At 40.2% G+C, this 23,314-nt stretch overlaps 1 protein-coding gene and 1 long non-coding RNA gene across 4 annotated transcripts in view; one reads left to right on the top strand and one right to left on the bottom strand.

Annotated features, from left to right (window-relative positions):
- WIPF1 (WAS/WASL interacting protein family member 1) overlaps window positions 1-9,856 on the top strand; it is a 104,153-nt gene extending 94,297 nt beyond the window's left edge. For all 3 annotated transcript variants that reach the window (XM_036421964.2, XM_036421963.2, XM_045575668.1), the window contains 3 exons: window positions 2,353-2,565; window positions 3,521-3,634; window positions 6,866-9,856. In XM_036421964.2, the coding sequence (XP_036277857.1) occupies window positions 2,353-2,565; window positions 3,521-3,634; window positions 6,866-6,921 (383 nt within the window). In that variant the 3' untranslated portion in view covers window positions 6,922-9,856. The remainder of the gene's footprint in view (window positions 1-2,352; window positions 2,566-3,520; window positions 3,635-6,865) is intronic.
- A 1,162-nt stretch (window positions 9,857-11,018) lies between these two features.
- Window positions 11,019-11,806, bottom strand: LOC123651668. The gene is made up of 2 exons (XR_006740544.1): window positions 11,469-11,806; window positions 11,019-11,230 (listed from the first exon to the last, which is right to left on the bottom strand). It is a non-coding gene; the product is annotated as an uncharacterized LOC123651668 (long non-coding RNA).
- Window positions 11,807-23,314: the final 11,508 nt, after the last annotated feature.

The following is a 23,314-nucleotide window of genomic DNA, read 5'->3' on the forward strand; positions in this document are numbered from 1 at the left end:
GGACTGGGGGGTCCCGGGTTCGATTCCGGTCAAGGGCATGTGCCTTGGTTGCGGGCACATCCCCAGTGGGGGGTGTGCAGGAGGCAGCTGATCAATGATTCTCTCTCATCGATGTTTCTGACTCTCTATCCCTCTATCCCTCTCTCTTCCTCTCTGTAAAAAATCAATAAAAATGTATTAAAAAAAGAAAAGGTAGTCAGATGAGTGACATGCAGTGTCTTCTTTTTATCCAAAAGCTATGGATTTCCCCCCAAATTGGTTGACAAGCTGATTGCATGGCTCTACCAAATAGATGAATCAACAGATTAAACCCCCCCTCCCCCAAAAAATAGGGCAGTCGCATATAATTATAACATTTATTGTTTCTTTCAATTACATAAGTCAGACCTGTTCATTATAGAAAATTAAAATCATCTTTAATCATACCACCACCAGATCTAAAAGTAATCATGTTTTTAAAAATTATTTTTAAAAAATGTTTATAAAATTAGTATACTATGTATATTGTTTAGTATTAACTTGCTTTTTAGCTACATTTCATTAACATTTCCTGATATGATACAATCTGACTTTTAATGACTGCATAATATTAAGCCCTACAAAATACCTTGATTATTTAATCCCTCACTGGGTCATATAGGTCATCTCCAGATTTTTGCTGTTGCAGATAATGCAGGAATATATTCTTGTAACCAAATATTTGTGCACATCTCTATGTATTTCCTTGGAATGAATTTCTAGAAATGGAATGTCTAGGTCAATGGGTGTGCACAGTAAACTATGGATATCATAGGTACTGCCAAATTGGCCTCTAGAAAATTTCTACCAATTTACATCCCCACAAGGAACATATGCGAGATCATTGAGGGCCACCTGGATTTTGAGAGATGGCTTAGCTTCATTGTTAGGAGAATAGGCTTTTGAATCTGACAGGTTTGTAGTCAAATCCTGGTTCTTCTCATTAGCCTCCTGACTTGGTCTTTTGAACTTTCAACACCTCATCTGCTGTCTCTACCTTGCAGGGCTGTTATACAAATCAAACAAGATGAAGTGTATGTAGTGGTTATTTCCCAACATAAATGACCATTTTTGGTATGCTGCCAATGGGAAATAGAAATGTTTCCTATTATGCTTGCCCAAGTTGAGAGACCAACCAGGGCAGGGCATGCCTCCTGCCTTCAAGTGTCTGAGCCAAGACTTCAGGCAGGGGTGTCTGCGATGGACGAGTCCTTCCTTTGTAGGTCCTCTGATTGGATTCTGAATATGCAGTTAGTAAGAGATATTTGTCTTTATAGCACTAAGATGTGTGTTACATAAAATGTCAGCATCGGACAAGTGGAGCACACTGCTCAAGATCAGGGGGTTACTAAGGTCATTTTGGTTTACAGGAAATGCTTAATTTCCTTCTTTTTGTTTATTTTACTCATGACCCAAACGGCCTCTGTACCAAGATAGGTTCCTTTATATCAAAAAGTATTTACTTTGAGTTATTTTTCTAGGCACTTACGGTTTTCTGATTCTACCATACCACTGCATTAAAAAAAAAAAAAAATGGTTTCAAATACTTAAATACTGCTTTTTATTTGCTTTTGGACTAAGTATTCCTGGCAACAGTGTTGTGGGAAAGGTGACTATTTGTACATAGGAAATCAAGCTCCGTAGGTAAGCAGCTGGGTCAGGTCAGGGTCAGGGTCAGGGTCCTACTTCAGCACTTCTAGCCGTGCTGGTTGGTGAGCTGTGTGTCACTCCCTGTGTTGATCGCCCCCGAAAGAGGAAGAACCAAGAAGGAACTTCTGTTCTCGGGATGACTAACATTGGGTTTCCTGGCCCACTTCTGTCTGGAAAGAGATTGTGTGCCTGTGGAATTAGCAATGATACTGTCCATTTAAAGAACTTAATCCATCTGAAGATCTTAAATAACTTCATGGCTGTCTTATTCTTCTTTAAAAATCCTTTTAGTACAGCATTTATTTAATACGTATCATGTTGTAGGAATTAATCCAATGGCTACTTAAAAGGATATTAAATGCGTTTTCAGTATGTGTACAGTTGTCTGTATAAACAGATTACCACCTGTTCTCAACTGTATCATCTCCAATCTCAATACTAACTCACAGCCACAACAGCCGCTTAGCTCTCAATGTGCACTCGTTCCACATCTGTGTATACCTATGTGCATTTCTGAGTTTATATATGCCTACTCCTTGCTTGGCTAAATCTCCTACGAAGTGTCCACCATTTCTCCATATTCTCTGGTAGAAGGGCCTGTGTCCATCAGGCACACAGTAACTGCACATTGGTGATGGAGAATGTAAGATATGGCCCTGAATGTCGTTTTTTCTTTTCCTCCAGGCCCTCTCCCACCTCCTCCTCCAATAAACAGAAATGGCAGCACGTCTCGGGCCCTGCCTGCCACCCCACAGTTGCCGTCCAGAGGAGGAGTAGACAATCCCCGGAGTGGGCCCCGGCCCCCGCCTCCTCCGGACAGGCCTGGTGCTGGGGTGCCTCCCCCACCTCCACCGTCAACATCAATTAGGAACGGCTTCCAAGACTCTTCATGTGAAGGTGAGGTGTGGTCCCAGACTCTTGAAATCGTACAAGCTATATAGAGCAGCAGCTGAATGGGAAATGTATATTTGTGTGTTGTTTGCACTGACATTTCTTGTTCCCATGACCCTCATTGTTTACCACACTGCACTGCTCTATCTAATCCAGCGATTTTTAACCTTTTTCATCTCATGGTACATATAAACAAATTACTAAGATTCTGAGGCATATATTTTTTGCCAATCTGACAAGAAAAATAGGTTTAATTGTAATTCATTCACCCTGGATGACTATTGTGTTTGCTGTTGTCATTTTTGTATTTGACAATCTAAAAGAAAAGAGGTCAGTGTCCTTGACTAAATAGTCAGGTATTGCATGTTTTAAAAATTTTTGTGGCACAGCATTTGAAAATCACTATTCTAACCATTTTAGGGCCCACCATGATTTCAAATAAAAAATGGTGATCCCCCTCCTCTACTTTTCAAAAAGTCAGGTCATTTTCACTGTTCCTTAGAGTCATATTTTAACTTTCCAGCGATACCAGAATTCTGAAAAGAACCATTTTTTTTGTAGCTAGCTTCTTACCTACCTTTCTAAACAGTTTGCTGTTGGAAAGAGGCCCAATAGCCTGAGGTATTAAGCAGCTTCCCTTTTCCTCTGTTATCAGAGGGTCCTAGGCATTCCTCCCCCTGGTGGGAGGAATAGTTAAGAGAGATATCTCAAGCCTCGGCCCCCAGCTCCTGAGCATCACTCTACTTAAAATCCCTGGGTCTCGCTTTGCTTTGATTGGCAGACCCGTATATTTTATTCCTGTGCGATGTCAGTGACATTTCTAGTGCTTCCAGCTTTTCTCTAAACTTCCAGATGTAAGACTAGAAGCAATCTCTTCAGCTCTAGTTCATCCTGTGCTTTACATGACGTTTTCAGAGCAGATTGGCTGTTACTGAAGGCACTGTTTGTTTCTCTCCCTTAGATGAGTGGGAAAGCAGATTCAATTTCCATCCCATTTCTGACTTGCCACCTCCAGAGCCATATGTGCCAACAACCAAAAGTTATCCCAGTAAATTGGCAAGAAGTGAAAGCCGGAGTGAGTATTTCTGCAAGGGCTTTTGGTGGATTGCTACTCTAATTGATAAAACTCTGGTTTATACACAACTGAGGGGTGCATAGAAAATCCAGGCCTCTTGCCTGGAGTGGGAGATTTCAGAGAGTCACTTCCGGTTTGATGCCATATAAATTCTGGTAAACTCCCCTTCTGCACATGGTGGGAAAAATGAAGATAATCCAGAATGCATAAGAGAAACAATTATTTTAATGTGTCATCACAAGCCCAAAACACTGTTGGGTTGCTAGTAGATCAAATTGTATTATTTTGCTTGTTTAGACAACTGGCCCCATTTTGATCTTCCTAAGATGGCACAAATAGAACCATCTTCCTTCTATTCCTATTAGTTTTGAGACAAGTAAAAAGTCTTAATTATAACAAAAAGTTACTGTAATGGCCTTGATCTTTTTAAAATATAATTATAGCTTTATAGAGTATTACATGAAAAATTTAAGTGTACCCATAATCTCTCCACATATTTTCATTTACCAGGTTCTCATCTGATTTTTATCCATCTAATAATAATTCTGATTAATTTATATGGTTGTAGTTAGAGAGTGAAATTATTGGTACTGGGGTTTATATAACATTATTTAGTAGACACTTCCCTATTTTATCACATGGTTTTTATGATGCAAATTTCCATCCAGTCCACATATAATAATTTAGTTTACCATTATTGGATACTTAGGTTGTTTTTGGGGTTTTTTTGCTAATATATGTAATGCTACAATAAGAAGTGAATCACTTTTCTGCCATTGGGGGGAAATGTGAATAAGAAGAGGAAACAGAAAACTAAAATTTTACAATAAATGTGTAGAACTGAAAAAGAATTAGCGTAAAATATACATATATCACTGATGAGACTCAGACCTGTGACAGGCTTAGCTTCAGAACCAAACGCCCAAAGCAGAAACGTGTGGAGAAAAAGCATCTGAGCATGACAAGTAACTGTCACAATGTCCCTAAAATGTTTACACACACACACACACCTTGCCCTTACTCCCTGGCTGAGCTCCTTACACATACTTAGAGCCTGTTGACTCTTAGCACAGAGCTCTTAGTATTTAGTTGATTCCCAGCCTTAGAGCAGATTAGTATCAACTGAAGTTAAGGTTGGTTAGAAGCAAAATCACTGACTTCAGGGAGAAGTGATAGGTGGCAAAGGAGGAGATAGGGACACAGAGTTGTGCTATATATTAGAGCACAGGACAATACTAGATATTTCTATTGGGTTATCAAAGATAGGTCAAATTGTGCTTTGTGCCTGTGCTAAAGAATTTAAAGAATTAGAAAATATTTAAGGAAAATTTTCATGAACAAATAGAAGTAAACATAATATTGCTGCTTAAAATGAGAAATTTAGTTTCCGAGGGAAATCATTTATGTGGAATACTGCATTCCTAGACGATGCCTAATAAAAAGAGGTATAGTTATAATAAAAATTATCATACAAAAGTTGATTGAAATTTGGGGTGAAAAATTAGTTCACATGGGACAAATCTCTTTAGCTCTGCGTGTTTACATGCATGTTTGTAGTGTGTGTCTGCAGCGTGTGTGTTGATGTCATAAGAGGGGCTTCTATCTGATAAGAGTACACCTGCTTTTCTTCCCTCTTGGGCCCTGATAAATGAATTCACTTTAAGGAGATGTTCACATAGACTCTTAACATGTTAATACACACAGGTGGACAAAAGTGGGTTATTATGGAAAAAGACATGCAGGTTATGATTATTAGAATTGCTTTATTAACTCAAAAGAATGTCTCAGTGGCACAATGCACTTACTTTGCCTGCTGTGTGTGTGTGTGTGTGTGTGTGTTTTAACTTACCTTTATGTTGAAAGATTTACACATTACTTATATTTTTAAGTTAGTTACAGAACCATCTTCCCCAGCCCCTCTAGATTTCTTTATTTAATAGCTGAACACATTCCGTTCCCCATCCTGTCTTTAAGACTTTATGAAATTTGAAGACAGGAACTATGTCCTGCTCACTATTGCATCTTTCTGGAGTGGCACAGAGCTTGAAACATGGTAGACACTTAAAAATATTTCTTAAATTGGTGGATTAATTTCCACTGCTCCCCCAAAACTCTTTTTGTTGGTTTATTTTAAATTTCTAGCATTGTGCATTTTAATATTTTTATACTGATAAAGGATCATCTCTCTAAAAAAGCACATAAAGTACTATCAAATGGTTTTATTCTGCTCCTGCTCCCTTGGCCTCCAAGCCCAGAGCCTGGTAGGGCACCCAGATGGCTCTGAGCAGTGCCGCCTAGTTCAAGCTCTGCACAAGGCCAGCCCTTGTTTTGCTGTGGTAAAGCAGTTGACAGTCGAGGCCCCATGACAGATGGCTGCTGTAAAACCAGATGAGTCTTTCCTCAGATGCCTGCCCAGGAAAAGACTTGGTTGGGATAGTAAGAGGAACCAGCAAGACAATGGGATGCCAGTGTTCTCCTCTGACTCCTGTCTTTGCTCAGAGGTTTGGTTCTATTGCAGAAATCCCTAACAGGGCGACTAGGATCACTGTTGAGATGCCTGCTGAGGAATCTGCAGGTGCCAGCTCTCCCGAGTCTCAGCGCAGTGGCCTCAGCATGCATACTCAATTGTCATGTGTCCTGGTAGGCATGCTTAAGCATCTGAGCACCTGGCCCTATGCCTAACGACAGTAACATCCTCAGACAAATGTGTGTGAGACAAATGAATTTCAAATACTGTAAATCGCCTAAATCTGGATAGCTTACGAATATGCACAGAATGTGTCAATAATTACATGTGTAAGGAGTAATGACTTTGAAGGATGTTCAAAATGACTATGATCCAATTTTTGGAAGACAAAAAGGAACTGTTTATATATAGAAAATATGTAAGTAATGTTATCTCTGGGTGGCACAAACATGGGTGAATCTTTTGCTTTGTTTTTACTTAGCTATTTTTTCTAAACCTATAATAAATGCACACTATGTTTTTGATAAGAAGAAAAGCAATTTTTAAATTTTTCTTAACTTTATGCAAGTACTGGGTAGCCAGTGGTGGGTCATCCTTAGTAATGTTTGTTCAGATCCTTATTTGCTTCTTCCTGTTCCCTATCACTTCTCATCCACCTGTGCCAGTTATTTCCATCCCTGATTAGGGGGTAGGGTTGTGAATACCTTTGCACACATCCTTGAATTTCTAACCAAAATTTATATTTTGTCTATCTTTTCATCAAGGTGGATCCAACCGAAGAGAAAGGGGTGCCCCACCCCTTCCTCCCATCCCAAGGTGATCCTAGCCTGCTCTTCTCCACCCAGCCCAAGAGCTACTTCTGTTGTTGCTATCAAGAGCGGCACACCCTTCTCCCCTTGGCTTCCTTGTCCCTTCCATATTGGGAGTAGGGAAGAAGGGAGGGTGATGTGGGAGGGTGATGTGGGAATGTGTGTGTGCGCGGGGTGGGAATCCAATGAAGAAATGCACCTAGATTTTTATTCTGTGTATATCCTCAAAGCTATTGCTTGCTTCAGCTACAGCCCACCAGTGCTGACTGCTTGGGTTCAACTAGCTTTTATGGCAAGTAGGCAGAGATGAACTGTGTCCAAGCTTTCAACCAACCAAACTCAAACATTCCCTGCATGTTTGCTACAGAGTCCCTGAGAGCTGCTTGCTTCTATGCCATTTTTGCGTGCTTGGCCTCCTGTCCGTTTCCATGAACCACAGACCACCTACACAAGTTGCCGAGTGAAGGTGCACATGACATTTTTGCGGTTAGAGATTATAATCTTTGGCAGCCTGAGGTAGGCTCTAGGACAGACTGTCCAATAGAAATATAGTGTGAGCCACATATGCAATTTAAATATTTCCAGTAGCCACAATAAAAAAGGGGGGGGGAAATAGGTGAAATTAATTTTAATATATATTTATCCAAAATATCATTTGACCTGCAATTAAAGTAACTATCATTAATGATATTTTTCTTTTCTTTTTTTTTCTTTTTTTTGTACTAATGTATCAAAATCTGGTTTTGTTTTTTACACTTAAAGCACATCGCCATCTGGACTAGTCACGTTTCAAGGACTCAGTGACCACACATGGCAGTGGCTGTCATATCGGGCAGTGCAGGTCTAGAGACTAACACAAATACCTCCTGTTTAAAAAGAAAAAAGCACAATGCTGTTTAGCAATTCAAGAGGCAACTAAGAATAAAGTTAGGACCCAACACCTTGCCTGGCAGACAGCTTGACCATAGATTGTGCTCCCTTATTTTCCCTCCTCCCTTAATATATGTGTACAAGTGTTGCTTCACAGTCCCTAGGTCAGAAGTTACTCTAATAGGGTTCACAGTTACGTGGAATAAAGCCATTGCAAAGAAGCTGAAGGCCTGTTGGGGCTTCTGGGCTCAGAATCACCTGTCAGCGGGACTTCTGCCTTGCCCACTGGAGGCCGCCCAGCTTGCTCCTCAGGCGGGGAGGCGTGTAGGCTTTGTAGTGGGTTGGGGAGGGGTAGTCAGGGAAAGGTAGCAAATCAGAAACTCAGAAAGGACCAGATTTGGGTTGATGGGCAAACTCTCAAAATCTAAATCTGATGCTTATGGGGTTGAGAGAAAGAGACTGCTACTGGAAATCAGAGGGAATTTGCTTTGAAACTATCCAAATGCAGCTATGCAAATACAGCTCCCGAAGGGACCTTAGGGAAGAGCCAGCCTTGCCTTTTTTTGTATGATTTTGTTTACAGACTTTACTGGGATTTTTAATCTAGCTATAGAGTTGGGGAATTTTCCATTTAGTTGTTTTATAACAGTTGATTATGTTTGAAATTACCATTATTTGTTTTTCAAAAGCACATGTTCACAAATGTATATGTATATCTACTTAAAGTTTGTATCATGGTTTCAGTGTATTATTCAACTGAGAGATGCTAATAAGAAATCAATCCAAAGAAAATTTTGAAAGAAGCATTCCTATTTATAGAAGAAATAATTGTTTCATTTATATAAAAGCAAAAGAACTTAGAATTCTGTTAAATAGGATGTCTAAACAATTATGATGTTGCCCATTTGAATATACTGTATTTTTATAACTTTTCTTGCCAAAGTTCTGGGGGTAGTACATTAGAGAACTTGGGTCCCTCCCTCCTCCACCACCATTCATTTGTCCTTTACTCAGAGAATCAAGAAATATAAAGGTATAACAAGCTTGGCAAAGTTTTTCCTCAAAATATGGTATTGCTCATATTTTAGTAATATAGCAGCATCATTTTCTTTGGGATTCTTTGATCAGATATCATTCTTGAATCTATAGTTGATTAAAACTCCTATGAAAAAGCCTAATGACCCACTTCAGAAAAGAGGTCTTGCTAGCAAATATGGCAGAGAAAAGTGTGACCCAAAAAAGGGGGGTCTGGGCTTTGTGCAGGGAAGTAAGAATGGCCGGTGGCCTTGTGTATCTCAACTCTGCAGGTGCCATCCTGAAGTCTGAAACAGGGCTACCACTCAAAGTTATAAGCACCAGGAGGGAGAGGCTTTAGAATGTGTTTTTTAAGTGAATGTTTCATGAATACACTTACATTCTTGCTTTGAAAGTTAGCAACCTAATTGCATCCAAAACTTTGAATAAGTTCTGTGCTAAAATTTTCAACTATGGAAAATCACAAAAATGAATAATTTTCTTCCCTGAAATCAGAGCCTTATGTGTGTGTGTTTTTCCATAAATTTTCCAGGTAATGTATTCAAGATGCAATACAATATTTTAACATTCACATATCATTTTATATTGAAATGTATGACAGTATTAAAATTCAGTGTTCGGTATTTATTTCACTATGCATTTTATTTAGTAAAAACCTAGAAAATGTTTAATCCAATGGTGCCTTACTTTGTGATTGGAAAGAAATCAACTTTTTATGTCTAAGTAGCAGATTATTTGCATATTTGTAACAAACGGTTAGGCCTTTATATTTTAACTTGTAATACCAATTTTGTTATCCTAGTAACAGATATGGGATGGGATGATTGTTAAAGTGCCCTGAATTTTTTGGTATGAAATTAATTTTCCCCTGTTTATAGTCAGGGACTGTAAAGAAAGAAAAAAACATTTTTCATACCACTGCACTATATAAACAAACACATTTTGGTATCTAAGTAATGGGGATAGTTTAAATGGTACAGAGTCTATTTAAGACATCTGTGTCTTTGTAAGTTAGCCACAAAATAAATAAAAGCAGAATGATATGAGTGTCAACTGGTGGTTTTTATTTATATATTGTCTATGTAAATATAAACAAAAAAGCAAGTGTCTATTTTCTATTTTATACTCTGGTAAAGAAAGACATTTTTTAAAAAAGAAGAAGAAGGTATTTATAAGTAAGTAAATATTCATCGCATCCACTTTTTAATACCTTATTTTTCCTGAGAACCTGTCACCAAAATTTGTTGTCTGTATTTGAGGCAGATGCTTCTACTCTGTGGTAAAGATGGATGGTAGAAGCAATAGAAGATGAAATTACAAAGACTAGCACTGACATTGATAAATATAGGAAAGGCCAATGGGAATTTAGGAGGCCTTTCCTCAAAAGATAGAACCAGATTTGGGTGGATAGGCAAAACTCTAAAAATCTAAATCTGATGCTTATGGGGTTGAGAGAAAGAAACTACTCCTGGAAATCAGAGGGAATTTGTTTTGAAACTATCCAAATGCAGCCATGCAAATACAGCTTCTTAGTGATTAGCCAGCCTTGCCTTTTTTTGTGTGATTTTAAATTAACCACTGTGTATGTATGTGTGCCTGTGTACATATCTCAGTATCCTATATAATAATAAAGAGGTAATATGTAATTGACCTTCACAAGATGGCTGCCTATGACCAGGCCGGCAGGGTGGTTAGTGAGGGATGACCCAACGACTGAACAGCAGGCTGTGTGAGGCAACCAGACAGGTGGGGGGAAAGGGGGGGCAGTAAAGAGTGACCAGGCAGGCAGGTGAGCAGTTAGGAGCTAGTGGTCCAGGATTGTGAGAGGGATGTCCGACTGCCAGTTTAAGTCCAATCCCTGGGATCAGGCCTAAACTGACAGTTGGACATTTTCCAAAGGGTCCCGGAGTGGAGAGGGAGCAGGCTGGGCGGAGGAGCCAGCCCTCTCCCATGAACGAATTTCGTGCACTGGGCCTCTAGTAGTATAATAGTTAAGAAATTAGGAAGACCTGGCTCCATCTCTTAATTTCTCTAAGCCTCAGTTTCCTCATGTATAAAGTGAACTGTCTTACAGCATTAATAAGTGTACTAAATGATAACGCACTCACCCTGACTTCTCTAAGTGCTCAATAAGTGGTAGCCACTATTAGTATGAACTGAAAACAAATATTTATATAATGATCTCAAATTAACTGGAACCAAATTGACTAGAAGGGGATTTACTAGTGTACTTTTAAAGGAAAACAGTAAGAGCAGAAAAATCATTCCCATGAGAAATGCAAACAACCTCCAGACGAAAGTCACCTCAGGTGCTGTCAGCCCCTTCTACTTCATAGACCTAGGGGGAAAAAATTCATGTTACTTCAGTTGTCAAAGGAATTATTATATCCAAATGGAAATCATAGAAATTGAGACCTGGAGCCAAAACCGGTTTGGCTCAGTGGTAGAGCGTCGGTCTGCGGACTGAAGGGTCCCAGGTTTGATTCTGGTCAAGGGCATGCACCTGGGTTGCGGGTACATCCCCAGTAGGGGGTGTGCAAGAGACAGCTGGTTGTTTCTCTCTCATCAACGTTTCTGGCTCTCTATATCTCTCCCTTCCTCTCTGTAAAAAAAATCAATAAAATATATTTAAGGGGGAAAAAGAAATTGAGACCTGGAAAGAGCCTTGTATAAGGCAGCCTTGGAATTTATGACCCACAGTGTAACACTTTAAAGTGGGAAGGATGCTAATAGTCATTGCCTTGGCACCACAGATATAAGCCAGGGCTGCCCTGGCAAATGGGGCCGTGTGGTCACCCCATTCAGAGGCCATCTAGTCCAACTCTGTGGCCTTACAGTTGGGTAAAGTCCCAAATCACATACTAATAGACAAGCAGTATTGCCCTTCATCGTAACACAATCAGTTCTTTATAATCCTTCCTGTCCCTTGCTAAAGTCTGTTTCACGTATCTTTCACATTTACTGGAAAGAAAGGGGCAAATGATAAGTTACAGAGTCAGAATGAGTCGTGGCTACATGAACCTGGATCTGAATCCTGGCCCTACCACTGGCTCTCTGAAAGGCCATGGAAAAGTTATTGAAGCCCCCTGAACTCTAGCTCCCTTGACTGCAAAATGTTTACAAAGCTTAAATAAATGTACAAAATATCTGGCACAGGTCAGACACTCAGTGAAAGTTCGTTCTATTCCATTTCCTGATCCTTTTGCCATCGAACCTAGGCCATATTCAGTAAAAATTTTCATTGCATTCAAAGGAGTCTGATAAAATGTAATTACAGAATTCTTAGAATTATTAGGGAAACAAGTCTGGATGTCATTAGACCATGAGCTGAAATTTGGCTTAAATCTTCACTAGGACGATGCCTGCCAGAACACCTGCAATATCCATCATGGACTTCACGTAACTGTGTTTTAGTTATGAGGAACTCCCACTTTTTTTCTGTTTGCTGTATTTCTTAGCAAGCTAATAAGTTAAAGGTCACCTATAAGAATGCTATCTATTTCCGAAAGGTCCCTGAAACACACAGCAGCAGATAATTGGGAAAACCTTAATGCTATGGAGCTATTATATTCCCTGAGATTCATTTTTACATTTATTCATTCAAATCACCAACAAACACTGACTGTGATTTAAGCAAATATACACATTCTACAACAAGGAAGTACTAGTCCTAGAACCAAATGTGCATATTTAAATTCTAGATCCAATGAGAACTTTAGCCAGTAGGCACAACCCCACCCTAGCGCTGATTCTGGAATGTTCCTAACAACTGACACAGGGCTCTTGGGTCGGCTGTGTGCATGAAAGGGAAATTGCCTTGGTCTTAACGCTTGGAACAAAGGCATGGCTAGGTCCCAAATGAGGCCCCTATAGAATAAATGGGAAAACATCAAACACAATTTTATACCATTAACACTCCATATAATTATCTAGAAGACATCACTGTCATGGTCTCATTCTTCATCTAGCCACCACCAATTACTGATTGCCTACAATGCAGAACAAATTGTACTAAGATCTTTGTAAATATCATTGCCCCTGTTATGTGACTTTACACATGGAGAAATCAAAGCCTGAGTGGATTAGAAATCCTCAAGCCACTTTCCTTGAATAGATCCAGAATTCAAACTCAAGGTTGAGTAAATAAATTTGAATGATGAGTCGTAATATCATTGTCAACTTTTCATATCCAGCTTAAAAACATACTGACACTTCATAAAAGCAAGGACATTTTAATGAGGCAGAACAAGGAAAAGACCTGATCTTAGAATGAAACACAGTAGGCTCCATTGAACAAGTATGGCTTCAGGGAAAACTCCCTGTGCACTGTCCTTATTTTCCCCCTTAAGCAATGGACTGGCTCTAATCCTGCACCTGCATTTACCACCAGGGACACATTGCCTCTTGTAAGTCTTTCAGTTCTTTGGTTCTTCATAGCTTGAGGGGTAGTAATTCCTACCTTGAGGTTTTTAAAGCAATGTTATATACCTGCACTTCTCAGCTCATCTTATCAGATACATGCTATCTTTTAAATGATCTCGAGGGAGCCAGTAAAATTCTGACATCATTTCGTTAAACACTTGCAGACTTCTGAAAGTCTCCATCTCAGAATCAAACTGCAATGGGAATAATTTGCTCTTCTGTGTATCTCCTTTCATTAGCTGTGGATTACTCCTTCCATCATATTATAAAATTAATTTATTGATTACTCTTCTTGAAGTTGGAGAAGTCATGTGGCTCTTTTAAATTTCAAATAATAGAATTTGCTTTTCTATAATGGCCAGAAATAACTTTGCCTCAGTCAGACAACCTATCACTCATTCTCAGGAGAAATTGGGTTAGACACATTCAAAACAATTGAAATAAGTTGTTCTACAAGTTTAAAGCATTTTCACTTGCACTGCCTCATTTTTACCCCATAGCAGCCTGTGAAAGAGAAGCAAACCAATCTCTGATGCTACAAATGCTGGGTTCTGTCCCTGAGAGATGACGAGACTCACAGCCGATGGGGGGAAGGAGCCAAAACTACTAAGCTCTTTCTGACTATTTCAATCACCCTCTTCAAATGTATTTTTACCCGATTGCCTTAATTCATTTGACAAGTATAATATTACTGAGCACCTTCTCAATAATGAGAAGGCCCAGGATAAGCCATGCTGAATATACAAAGGTCAGTATATCACATAATCCCATGCTTCAGAGACCTTACATCTTTGGAGGGACTGAGGCAAATACACAAATAATTAGAATGAGGCAGAATATATGTGCTATTCAAAAGCTTGAAGCAATGCATTACAATGATTCAAAGCAGGTACAACTCTTTTGAAATTGGCTGAGCTTTACCATCTCACACTCATTCATTTTCTTTCAGACCTGCTGTGTTTCTCAAAATGAAAGGTAAGGACCACTTACACCAGAATCACCTGGGGTGCTTGTTGAAAACATATTCCTGTGCCTGGCTGCTATGGCTCAGTGGTTTAGTACTGACCTGTGAACCAGGAGGTTAAGGTTTGATTCCCGTCAGGGCACATGCCTCGGTTGCAGACTCGATCCCCAGAGTGGGGCATGCAGGAGGCAGCCAATCAATGATTATCTCTCCCTCTCCCTTCCTCTCTAAAATCATAAAAATATATATTTTTAAAAACAACAACAACAACAACACAGAGTCCTGGGCTCCACCTTGGACCTACCAATATAAAAATCTCTGGGAATCCAGTCAAGTTATATTTTTAACAAGCTTAAAGGTCATTCTGATGCACATTCATGATCCAGACCCACTGTTCTAAATGTTTGCCTTGCATTTGGGCCTCTAAAGAGATTGTATTCACATACAGAATATTTGAAATAATATTAAGATTAAATCACAAAATGGCATTTACTTTTTATCATACTCATTGACTCCATTTAACACTACCCCATGTATGCTGACTCGATAGAATATTATTTGTCTCTAAAATACTTTAGCAATTATCTCTATCTCTATTTATCTAATAGTCTATTATCAAACTCTGTGATGCAGTTTTCTCATACTAAGAGCTACCTTACCCTCTCAACCAAAGAAAAACTGTGTAATGACATCACTGCACAGTCCTGGCCAGTAAGCTCCAGCTCTCTGTCAAGTTTTTGTTCTATGTTATCTTGAATTAAGTGTGCTTGCAGTGGGTTCTCTCTCCATACCATTTTCTGGTGAGTCCTTATAAATAACTGTGACACATAGGACTATCAAAAGTTCATAGTTTCACCCTGGCCAATGTTGTTCAGTAACTAGAGTGTCAGCCCTCATACCCAGTTTGAGTCGTGTACAAGGATATGAATCTGGGTTATAGGCTGGATCTCCAGCCCTGGTTGGGGCACATATGAGAGGCAACTAATCGATGTGGCTCTCTCACACTGTTTGTTTCTCTCAGTCTATCTCTCCGTCTCTCCTTCCTTCTCTCCTTCCCTTCCACTCTCTCTTAAAATCAATGGGAAAAATATCCTCAGGTGAGGATTAAAATAATCTATAATAATAAAAGCCTAATATGCTAGATGTCCTTTCAGACAAAGTCAGGGCTGCATGGGAAGCCTGGGTCCTGGGTGCCTCCGGGCAGCCGGAGGGAAGCCAGCCCAGGTCCCTGATGCCAAAGGGAAGCCAGAGCCAGCAGCTGGGGAGAGGAAGGCCTACTCTTGCACGAATTTCATGCATCGGGCCTCTAGTCTATATATATAAAAGCCTAAGTGTCTGACTGGCTGGTAGCTATGATGCGCATTGACCACCAGGGGGCAGATGCTCAACCAAGAGTGGAAACCTTAAGTGTGGAAATATGGAACAGACCAATGAATCTCAGAGGGAAGGGTGGAGGTATACAGGGAGATATTAGTATAAGTTTAATCACTTTATCAGTCATTGTTTTTATATCATATTTCTGTTGTTTTTATATCATGTATTTGTTGTTATATCATGTTATTGTTTACTTATTCATCAATTTATATATTATTTTCACATAGATTTTACTAATTTTCTGTCATCTCTGATACTTTTATTATAGAGAAAGGGCAAATAGCAATATTAAAATATTTCTTCTAATTAATTTCCTTTCAATATGCATGAATCCATGCACTAGGCCACTAATAATAAAATAAAATCAGTTCTGCCATCAAGAAATATAAAAGAGCATCATGTTGGATGTTAACATTTTTTAAGCAGCTCAAGATAGCTGTGAGGAAATGGCTGTAACAGGATAAAGAGCAGGGAAGACTCAGGCTGGTGTAACTCCTTTGACATCATGAAGAGTATCACAAACATCCCATCTACCAGAGAGGATGAACTAATAATTATGACTGGTAATGGGAAGAAACTATGGTTTGTGAGCTAAGGATATTTAAAGAAAAAAGAAAATCTACTTAAGAGAAACCCTTGGACTCAAGGACTTGACCAAAAAAGCCTGCTCACTTTGGCTCCCCTGGAACACACACCCCTGCCTGCAGTTAACAGGGAATGCTTACAGTGTGGCTGCAACTGCAGGCTGCATGCTTGCCCATGTTTCACTGTAGCCAGTGAAAACAGTTACAAGATACCACAGCAGTGGTTCTCACACCTCAGAGAATCATCTGGAGAGCTTATTAAGAGAGCCCTGCTCTAGCTGGTTTTGCTCAGTGGATAGAGCATCAGCCTGCAGACTGAAGGGTCCCTGGTTCAATTCCAGTTGGGGGCACATGCCCCAGGAGGCAGCCAATCAATGATTCTCTCTCATCAATGATGTTTTTCTCTCTCCCCCTTCCTCTCTGAAATCAATAAAAATTTATTTTTTTTAAAAAGTCCTACAAACCCCCTCTGCCCCCTCGCCCCCTTTCCCCCCAGCTAGAGCTTCTGGTTTAGCAAGTCTGAGGTGGGGCCTGAAAATCTGCATCTTCCAGGTGATGCCACTGACACTGATCACTGTAGTAATGGAACAGTTTTCTTTGCATTAAACCAATATGTATTTATATAGCATCAAACCTAAATACTGTGTCCATTCCTTGCATCATGGTTGAAGAAATTTAGCTGATTAAAGTAGAGAATCAGTGGGTGTGGCACTGCTGTCCTTACAACATAATTATGTCTTATAATTACCTAATACTCCTCTTTAACCATTAATCATCTTTGTTGTTGTTTTTGCCTTGCCCACATATCATAGGGGGGAAGGGGATCTACATGTTAATTATGGAGTTTTAAAAATCAAATCAAAACAGCCAAATCATGAAAAAATAATTCATGAAAGCTGACAAGCCTTCACCCTTAATCATCATCTCAAGGTTAAATAATGATCAGAATTCTTTCAGTTGAAGTACTTATGTTGCATCTTGATGTTTGACTATCATATAAATATAACTGTGCTATTAGACTCTATTTTTCCTTGCAGATGAAACTGATGCATCTTTGTGTGGTGTAGCCTGACACAGTGAAATTGTTACTCTCTAGGTAGGATATTCATAAAAATGTAATTATCGTAATCAGAACAGTCTTTAAGCTCATGAGAGGGGGTTGCCAGATTTGTGATTGGCAGTTTTCAATCACTTCACATATAATAAAGAAACTTTGTAAAGCAGTCTTGGGAATTGTTAATGTCTCACAACAAAGGGTGATCAAACCACAGAGGGTGTTGGTAGATGCTAATGAGAACTCCATTGACCTCCTCTGCCAGGCTTTGGGCAGGGCTAGTTACAGGGGACTTTTTAGTTTACTCACCAACAGGTTCAATGGCAGTGCTGTTTGCTAGGAGAATGCTTTGATAAGAGATCACAGGAAGATCACTGTCACTAACTAGGTCACATTTATCATTTCCTTTCTTGAGTTCATAACCTGCTGGAGGAATAGCCCCAAGTTGCTAGGAAACATGCTACCTGGGGAAAATGAAGCAAGTCCATCAGTGCGATTTAGTTCTTAATGTCCCAAATGCTGGTGTAAGCAAGCATGCTTAATCATGTAGAGATACCACACACGAATCCCATGTTAGTGGGCTGCAGAAATAAAAACAACAACAAAATAAAGTCAACAGGCTGTTCAGTGTAACGAAGAAAATAATCTATTCAAATCAGAAAGCATCCTTATTTTCGATGTTCCTTTTAAAATTATTCGGTGGGAAGGAGAAAGTTCTTACCCTTGCCACTGGATGAAAACCTCCATAATCCTGGCGACTTTTTTTTTTTTTTTTTAATACTCTTAAGTAATAAAAAGGTCCTACAGCCCTGGCCAGTCAGGCTCAATTAGTTGAGCATTGTCCAGTACACTGAAGGGTGGCAGGTTAGACTCGTGGTCAGGGCACACACCCAGGCTGCGGCTCCAGTTCCCGGTTGGCTTGAATGTGGGAGGCCACATTCTTTCTCACATTGATGTTTCTCTCGTTCTTCCTTACTTCCACTCTCTCTAAAATCAATTTAAAAATAGAATAAAATGAAAAGGTCCTAAAGACACTTTAAATCTCCAACACAGACTAAAGTAATAATATCCAACCAATCTTATGTAATAATCTATTCATGGGGTCAGATTTAAAGGTGAAACTTACATTCACCCATCTGGGGGCTTCTGCAGCCAAGACACCAGGGAAGGGGGAACGGTCCATCTTTTCCTTTCCTCTACCTAGTGCTCCCTATGCCGGCCTCCATTTCACTAAGCATCCTTTATTCCAGAGTCAAACCAGAAAGGGGGGAAAGAAGTAAAGGGAGAAGAGAGAGAAAAGTTCTTAATTGGCTGGTTGTCCCACTAGGTGGCCTCTCTTTTTCTGGGCTAAGCCACAACTGAAAAACATCTGTTCTTAATGTCGGAGGCCTCTCACCTGAGTTCCCTTAATCACCGAAACTCCTCAGCTCTGAGTCAAAACTCCAATTTCTCCCTGCAGAAACCTAAGTGTTCCTCTAGGTGGCCACATATAAGTGAGCTAAGTTTCTTTTCTCTCTCTCTCTCCCTCCCTCTCTCTCTCTCTCTCTCTCTCTCTCTCTCTCTCTCTCTCTCTCTCTCTCTCTCTCTCTCTCTCTCTCATCTTCTTTCCTTCTCTCCCTCTCTCCAACTCTCCCTCGCTCCCTCCCAACCCTGGCACACCCAGTCTCCAACCAGCTCTCCTTTATTCCCACTGTTAGAATGCTCTCTTTTTAAAAAATCTCCAGGTGGGAGTCAAATACCAGTTCTCAGAATCCTCAGCTAGCACCTTCCAAACCTCAGGAGATGGATGTAAATCTTTCTGAATGAGGCCTTTTAAATGGGAACACAACTTTGGGGTTGGGAGGGGCTTTCAGAGTAGATCCTCTTCACAAATCTTCCCTATCTTTAGCCCCTGGTTGTTATGGGGAGGGCTGTCCTACTCCTATGGAGAGTCCTGCACTAGCTGTCACATTCAGGTCTCCTGGCACCAACTTCCATCACTGTTCACTCACCAGGAAAGCTCAGCCTGGCCCCCTGCTTCCTGCCCTCAGGCATGTACCTGTTCCGCTCAGGTCAGCCTGAACTGGGACTCGGTGAACAGCCCCACTTGGCTGCCACTCGGAGCCCTGCCTTCCAGCTCAGACTTACTCAGTAATGAAGGGGACATTTGGCCTTCATCTTCTACCTCTCGCTTTGTTTCTCAGTTTGTTCAGAACCTGGGTGGGGAAGACCGGTGCTGTTTACTGAGCCCCCTCAGAGCCCCAACCTATTTTTGCCTTGAATAGAGTAGGCAAAGGATTTGAGTCATGTTACCACTTTTTGGATAACCCTTTGAAGTTTTCTATCTTTTATGACTCCTCTCTTTGGTTTGTCATATATTGAATCTTGATGTCTAGGGGAGAACTTATTTAACTCCTGAAATGTGCCATATGGGAAATGTCTAGTTAAAAGCTTTATGAGCGTTCTTAAGGAGTAACTGATTATAACAACTATTTGAGGACAGATAGCCTATATAATAAAAGGCGAATATGCAAATCAACCAAATAGCGGAACGATCAGTCGCTATGACGTGCACTGGCCATCAGGGGGCAGACTCTCAATGCAGGAGCTGCACCCTGGTAGTCAGTGTACTCCCACAGGAAGAGCACCAGTCAGCCAGAAGCCGGGTTCACGGCTGGCAAACGCAATGGTGGTGGAGGACACTGTCAGTTGGACATCCCCTGAGGGCTCCCAGACTGTGAGAGGGCACAGGCCAGGCTGAGGGACCCCCCCCTACCCCCAGTGCACAAATATCATGCATTGGGCCTCTAATATGTATATATATATGCATATGTATATGTATATGTATAACAGTGAAATGAAGATATTGTATCGATAGATAAAATTTTAAAATATTTCAGGTAGAGAAAAATGACTTTCAAGGAGACTCAAATTTTTTCTTGGCTTTGTCAAAAGATTAGCTATACTACCTTGAGGAAGTCACTCATCTCTCCAGTTCCTATTTTTTTATTTCTAAAATAAAGAGTTTGACCTAAGTAATCTCTCACATCCTTTTCAAATGCTCACTATGATTTTTTTTTTTTTTTTGAGACCTTGAAGGAAAGTGGGAGAACATTTCTCTTGCTAAATAGGCAATGCTGGCGACATGGGCAGGCTCCCCATGGTATTCATGAATGTGGCCCTTCTTCTACTCAATTAGACACAAACACTGAGTGCACACATTTGTATACTAAGAGATATTTGGGTGCATAAGATTTAATCCTTGACCAGAGAAACTTATGAACATGAGGAAGCTACACTGTTCACAAATGTTGCTTAGTAACATGATAGTTTACCCAACAAACATTTTCTGAGCACCCACCATTCTGTGTACAGTAACCTCCTCCCCTTATCTACATGGGCTATATCCCAAGATAACCAGTGAATGCCTGAAATCACAGACAGAACCAAATCCTATATTTACTATTTTTTCCTACACCTATGATAAAGTTTAATTTATAAATTAGTCACAGTAACAGATGGACAATAACCAATAATAAAATAGAACAATTATACCATATACTGTAATAAAAGTTATGTGAATGTGACCTCTCCCCCAAAATATCTGATTGTACTGAATGTGCAGCATGGAGTCACTGGACAGGGAGGTGGTTCAGGATGAAGCAGGGCAGCACGAGATTTCATCACACTACTCAGAATGTCACCCAGTTTAAAGCAAACGCACTGCTTATTTCTGGAATTTTCCCCTTAAGATTTTTGAACTACAGTGGACTGAAGGTAACTGAAACCTTGGCAAGCAAAACTGCGAATCAGGGTACTACTGTACAGAGTACTTAGGACTGCGCTTGGGGCGCAGGGGTAGACATTCCTCTCAGAGCACCACGGCTACATAAGGGAACAGACCAACACAGCCCACAGTCAGGATGGCCTGAAAGTAGAGCAAAGGCCATGTGACAGTTCACAGCTTCGAGGTCTGCCCTCACACCCTTGGTCCTGTGCTTCCAAGGTCAGAGACAAAGGACATTTCCATTAGGAAAATGATAATGGTGTCTGTCTCTCTGCCTCTCTCTCTACGTGACAATCAGTCAGGATTCCCTGTTTACAGTTTGACTACTTCACAGAAAAATGTGTCTATAAAACACCTGGTAGTTGTAAAAAGGCTTGGGTAAAGGCCCAGGGAGCCAGATAAATATATGTTATTTATTCAGCTGTCCCTAGCTATTACCAATCTCCTTACACCCAAGGATTGTCTGCCCTCTCCTAAATTTTATTTGTAATAATCTTGCTTCATGGTCAGGTTAAAAAAAATCTGGAAAATGAAAGCTCTACTCCCTGAAAAACTATCTTCAAGTACAAACATTCTTCATGGCATTTTAGGCATTCTTTGATCCTCTGAACCAGAAAGATGGTGGTAATGATGTGGCAAACACAATAAATACAAAACAAGTTACTTGTCATTAGAGGTCAGCAACTATTTCCTAAGCATCTTTGATGTACTTGGCTCACTGCAAGAAGGATCTAGAAGGTAATATCTGGTATATTCTCCAAACCTCAGATTCAGAGTAAATGGTGAACCCACTGCCTGATGTACTTTCTATTGACAGCAATTCTGCCCTAAGTGGGCTTGAAGATTAGTCTGATCTCCAAAGCCAAATCCTAACCCTCCCTTCCTTCTTCCCTTCATTGAATTTTCCTGGATAAATTATGTCCACCAGCTCAAATGCATCACCTTATGCATTTTTAAAGGCTTTGAACCTTATTGTAACAATGGACATTCAACTCACTCAGAATTTGATCAGATAGCTTTCATAGGGAGATAGACTCCTGCTTTATTGATTTGAAAGAAAGAGAGAAAGAAAGAGAGAGAGAGAGAGAGAGAGAGAGAGAGAGAGAGAGAGAGAGAGAGAGAGAGAAATACACTGATCTGTTGCCTCCCATACAAACCCCAACTGAACATGTACCCACAACTTAGGTATGTGCCCTGACTGGGAATCGAACCCACAATGTTCCTGTGCATAGGGCAATGCTCCAACCAACTGAGCCACACCAGCCAGGGCTTGTCTAATTTTAGTATTGACTATGTTGAAATCCTTTCTGGGCAGGACCCTTGAGAAGAGGGTATTTCCACTGAATACACATAGGGAATTCTGCTCATTGGGCAAAGTAGAAGGGATAATGCCTAAAGAAGCACCAAAAAACTGAGACATGGAGGCAGAGGTTGTGCTTATACTTAAGGTGATCATATTTTCCTAATCAGACACCAGGGCAGAAGGTCTGACACATGGTCTGAAACAGGATAGATTATTATATTTAAATCTGGGACTTATTATCATCATCTTCACAGTGAATGAAGCCAACAGCTGTTGGGTGAAAGTCATTAACAATGTGTCTCTGTACATTGAGAGATCAGAGGAGTGGGTGGGAAGCCTGCTGATGTCACCCCTGTATGAGCCAGAGCTTCCTCACAAACACAAAGAGGGCTTATTAACGAGGGTTTCCTGGAACCACTTGCTGTCATTGCCTTGCCTGCAAGCACAAAGGTGCAATCTACTGACAAAAAGAAAACACAAGCACAATGAAGCTTTGCTTCCAAAGAACACAGTCTTGAAATGCAATAGAAGAAGCAGGAGCTTAATGTTATATGTCAATAATATCCCAATTTTTGTTTAAAAAAAGCAAGAGCAAGTAAAGGACAGATCGTCAGCTTCCCTTTACGTTTTCATTTCTATAGCATCTTCTTAATCAGATTTCAAATATCACACTCTTTTTAAATTAAATCCTCATCACTCTGCCTATCAATCTTGTGCATTCAGTTTAAAACTTGGGGATTGTTTTGTTGCAAAGGAGGAGATTCAGAAATTCGAATTCCCCTGCTTAATAAGAATGTTATGTCCAGCATAACGTAATAGGAGAAAAGTTTCCTTTTGTTGCCAACACTCAAAGTCAACTCTTAGTTATGTACTTCAAGAATGATCCTTGGAAAATATTTTAACTCCAGTTCCTATCACCAACATAGAAGTCTGTAGGCCTCCATTTCCACTTTTAAGTTGCTGTATGCCTTTTCAACTTATAGCTTATCAAAAGTTGATAATTTTGCCCTGCCTGCATGGCTGCAGGGGTCC

The sequence above is a fragment of the Pipistrellus kuhlii genome, unplaced genomic scaffold (genome assembly GCF_014108245.1).
Source record: "Pipistrellus kuhlii isolate mPipKuh1 unplaced genomic scaffold, mPipKuh1.p scaffold_m20_p_7, whole genome shotgun sequence".
Lineage (NCBI taxonomy): Eukaryota > Metazoa > Chordata > Mammalia > Chiroptera > Vespertilionidae > Pipistrellus > Pipistrellus kuhlii.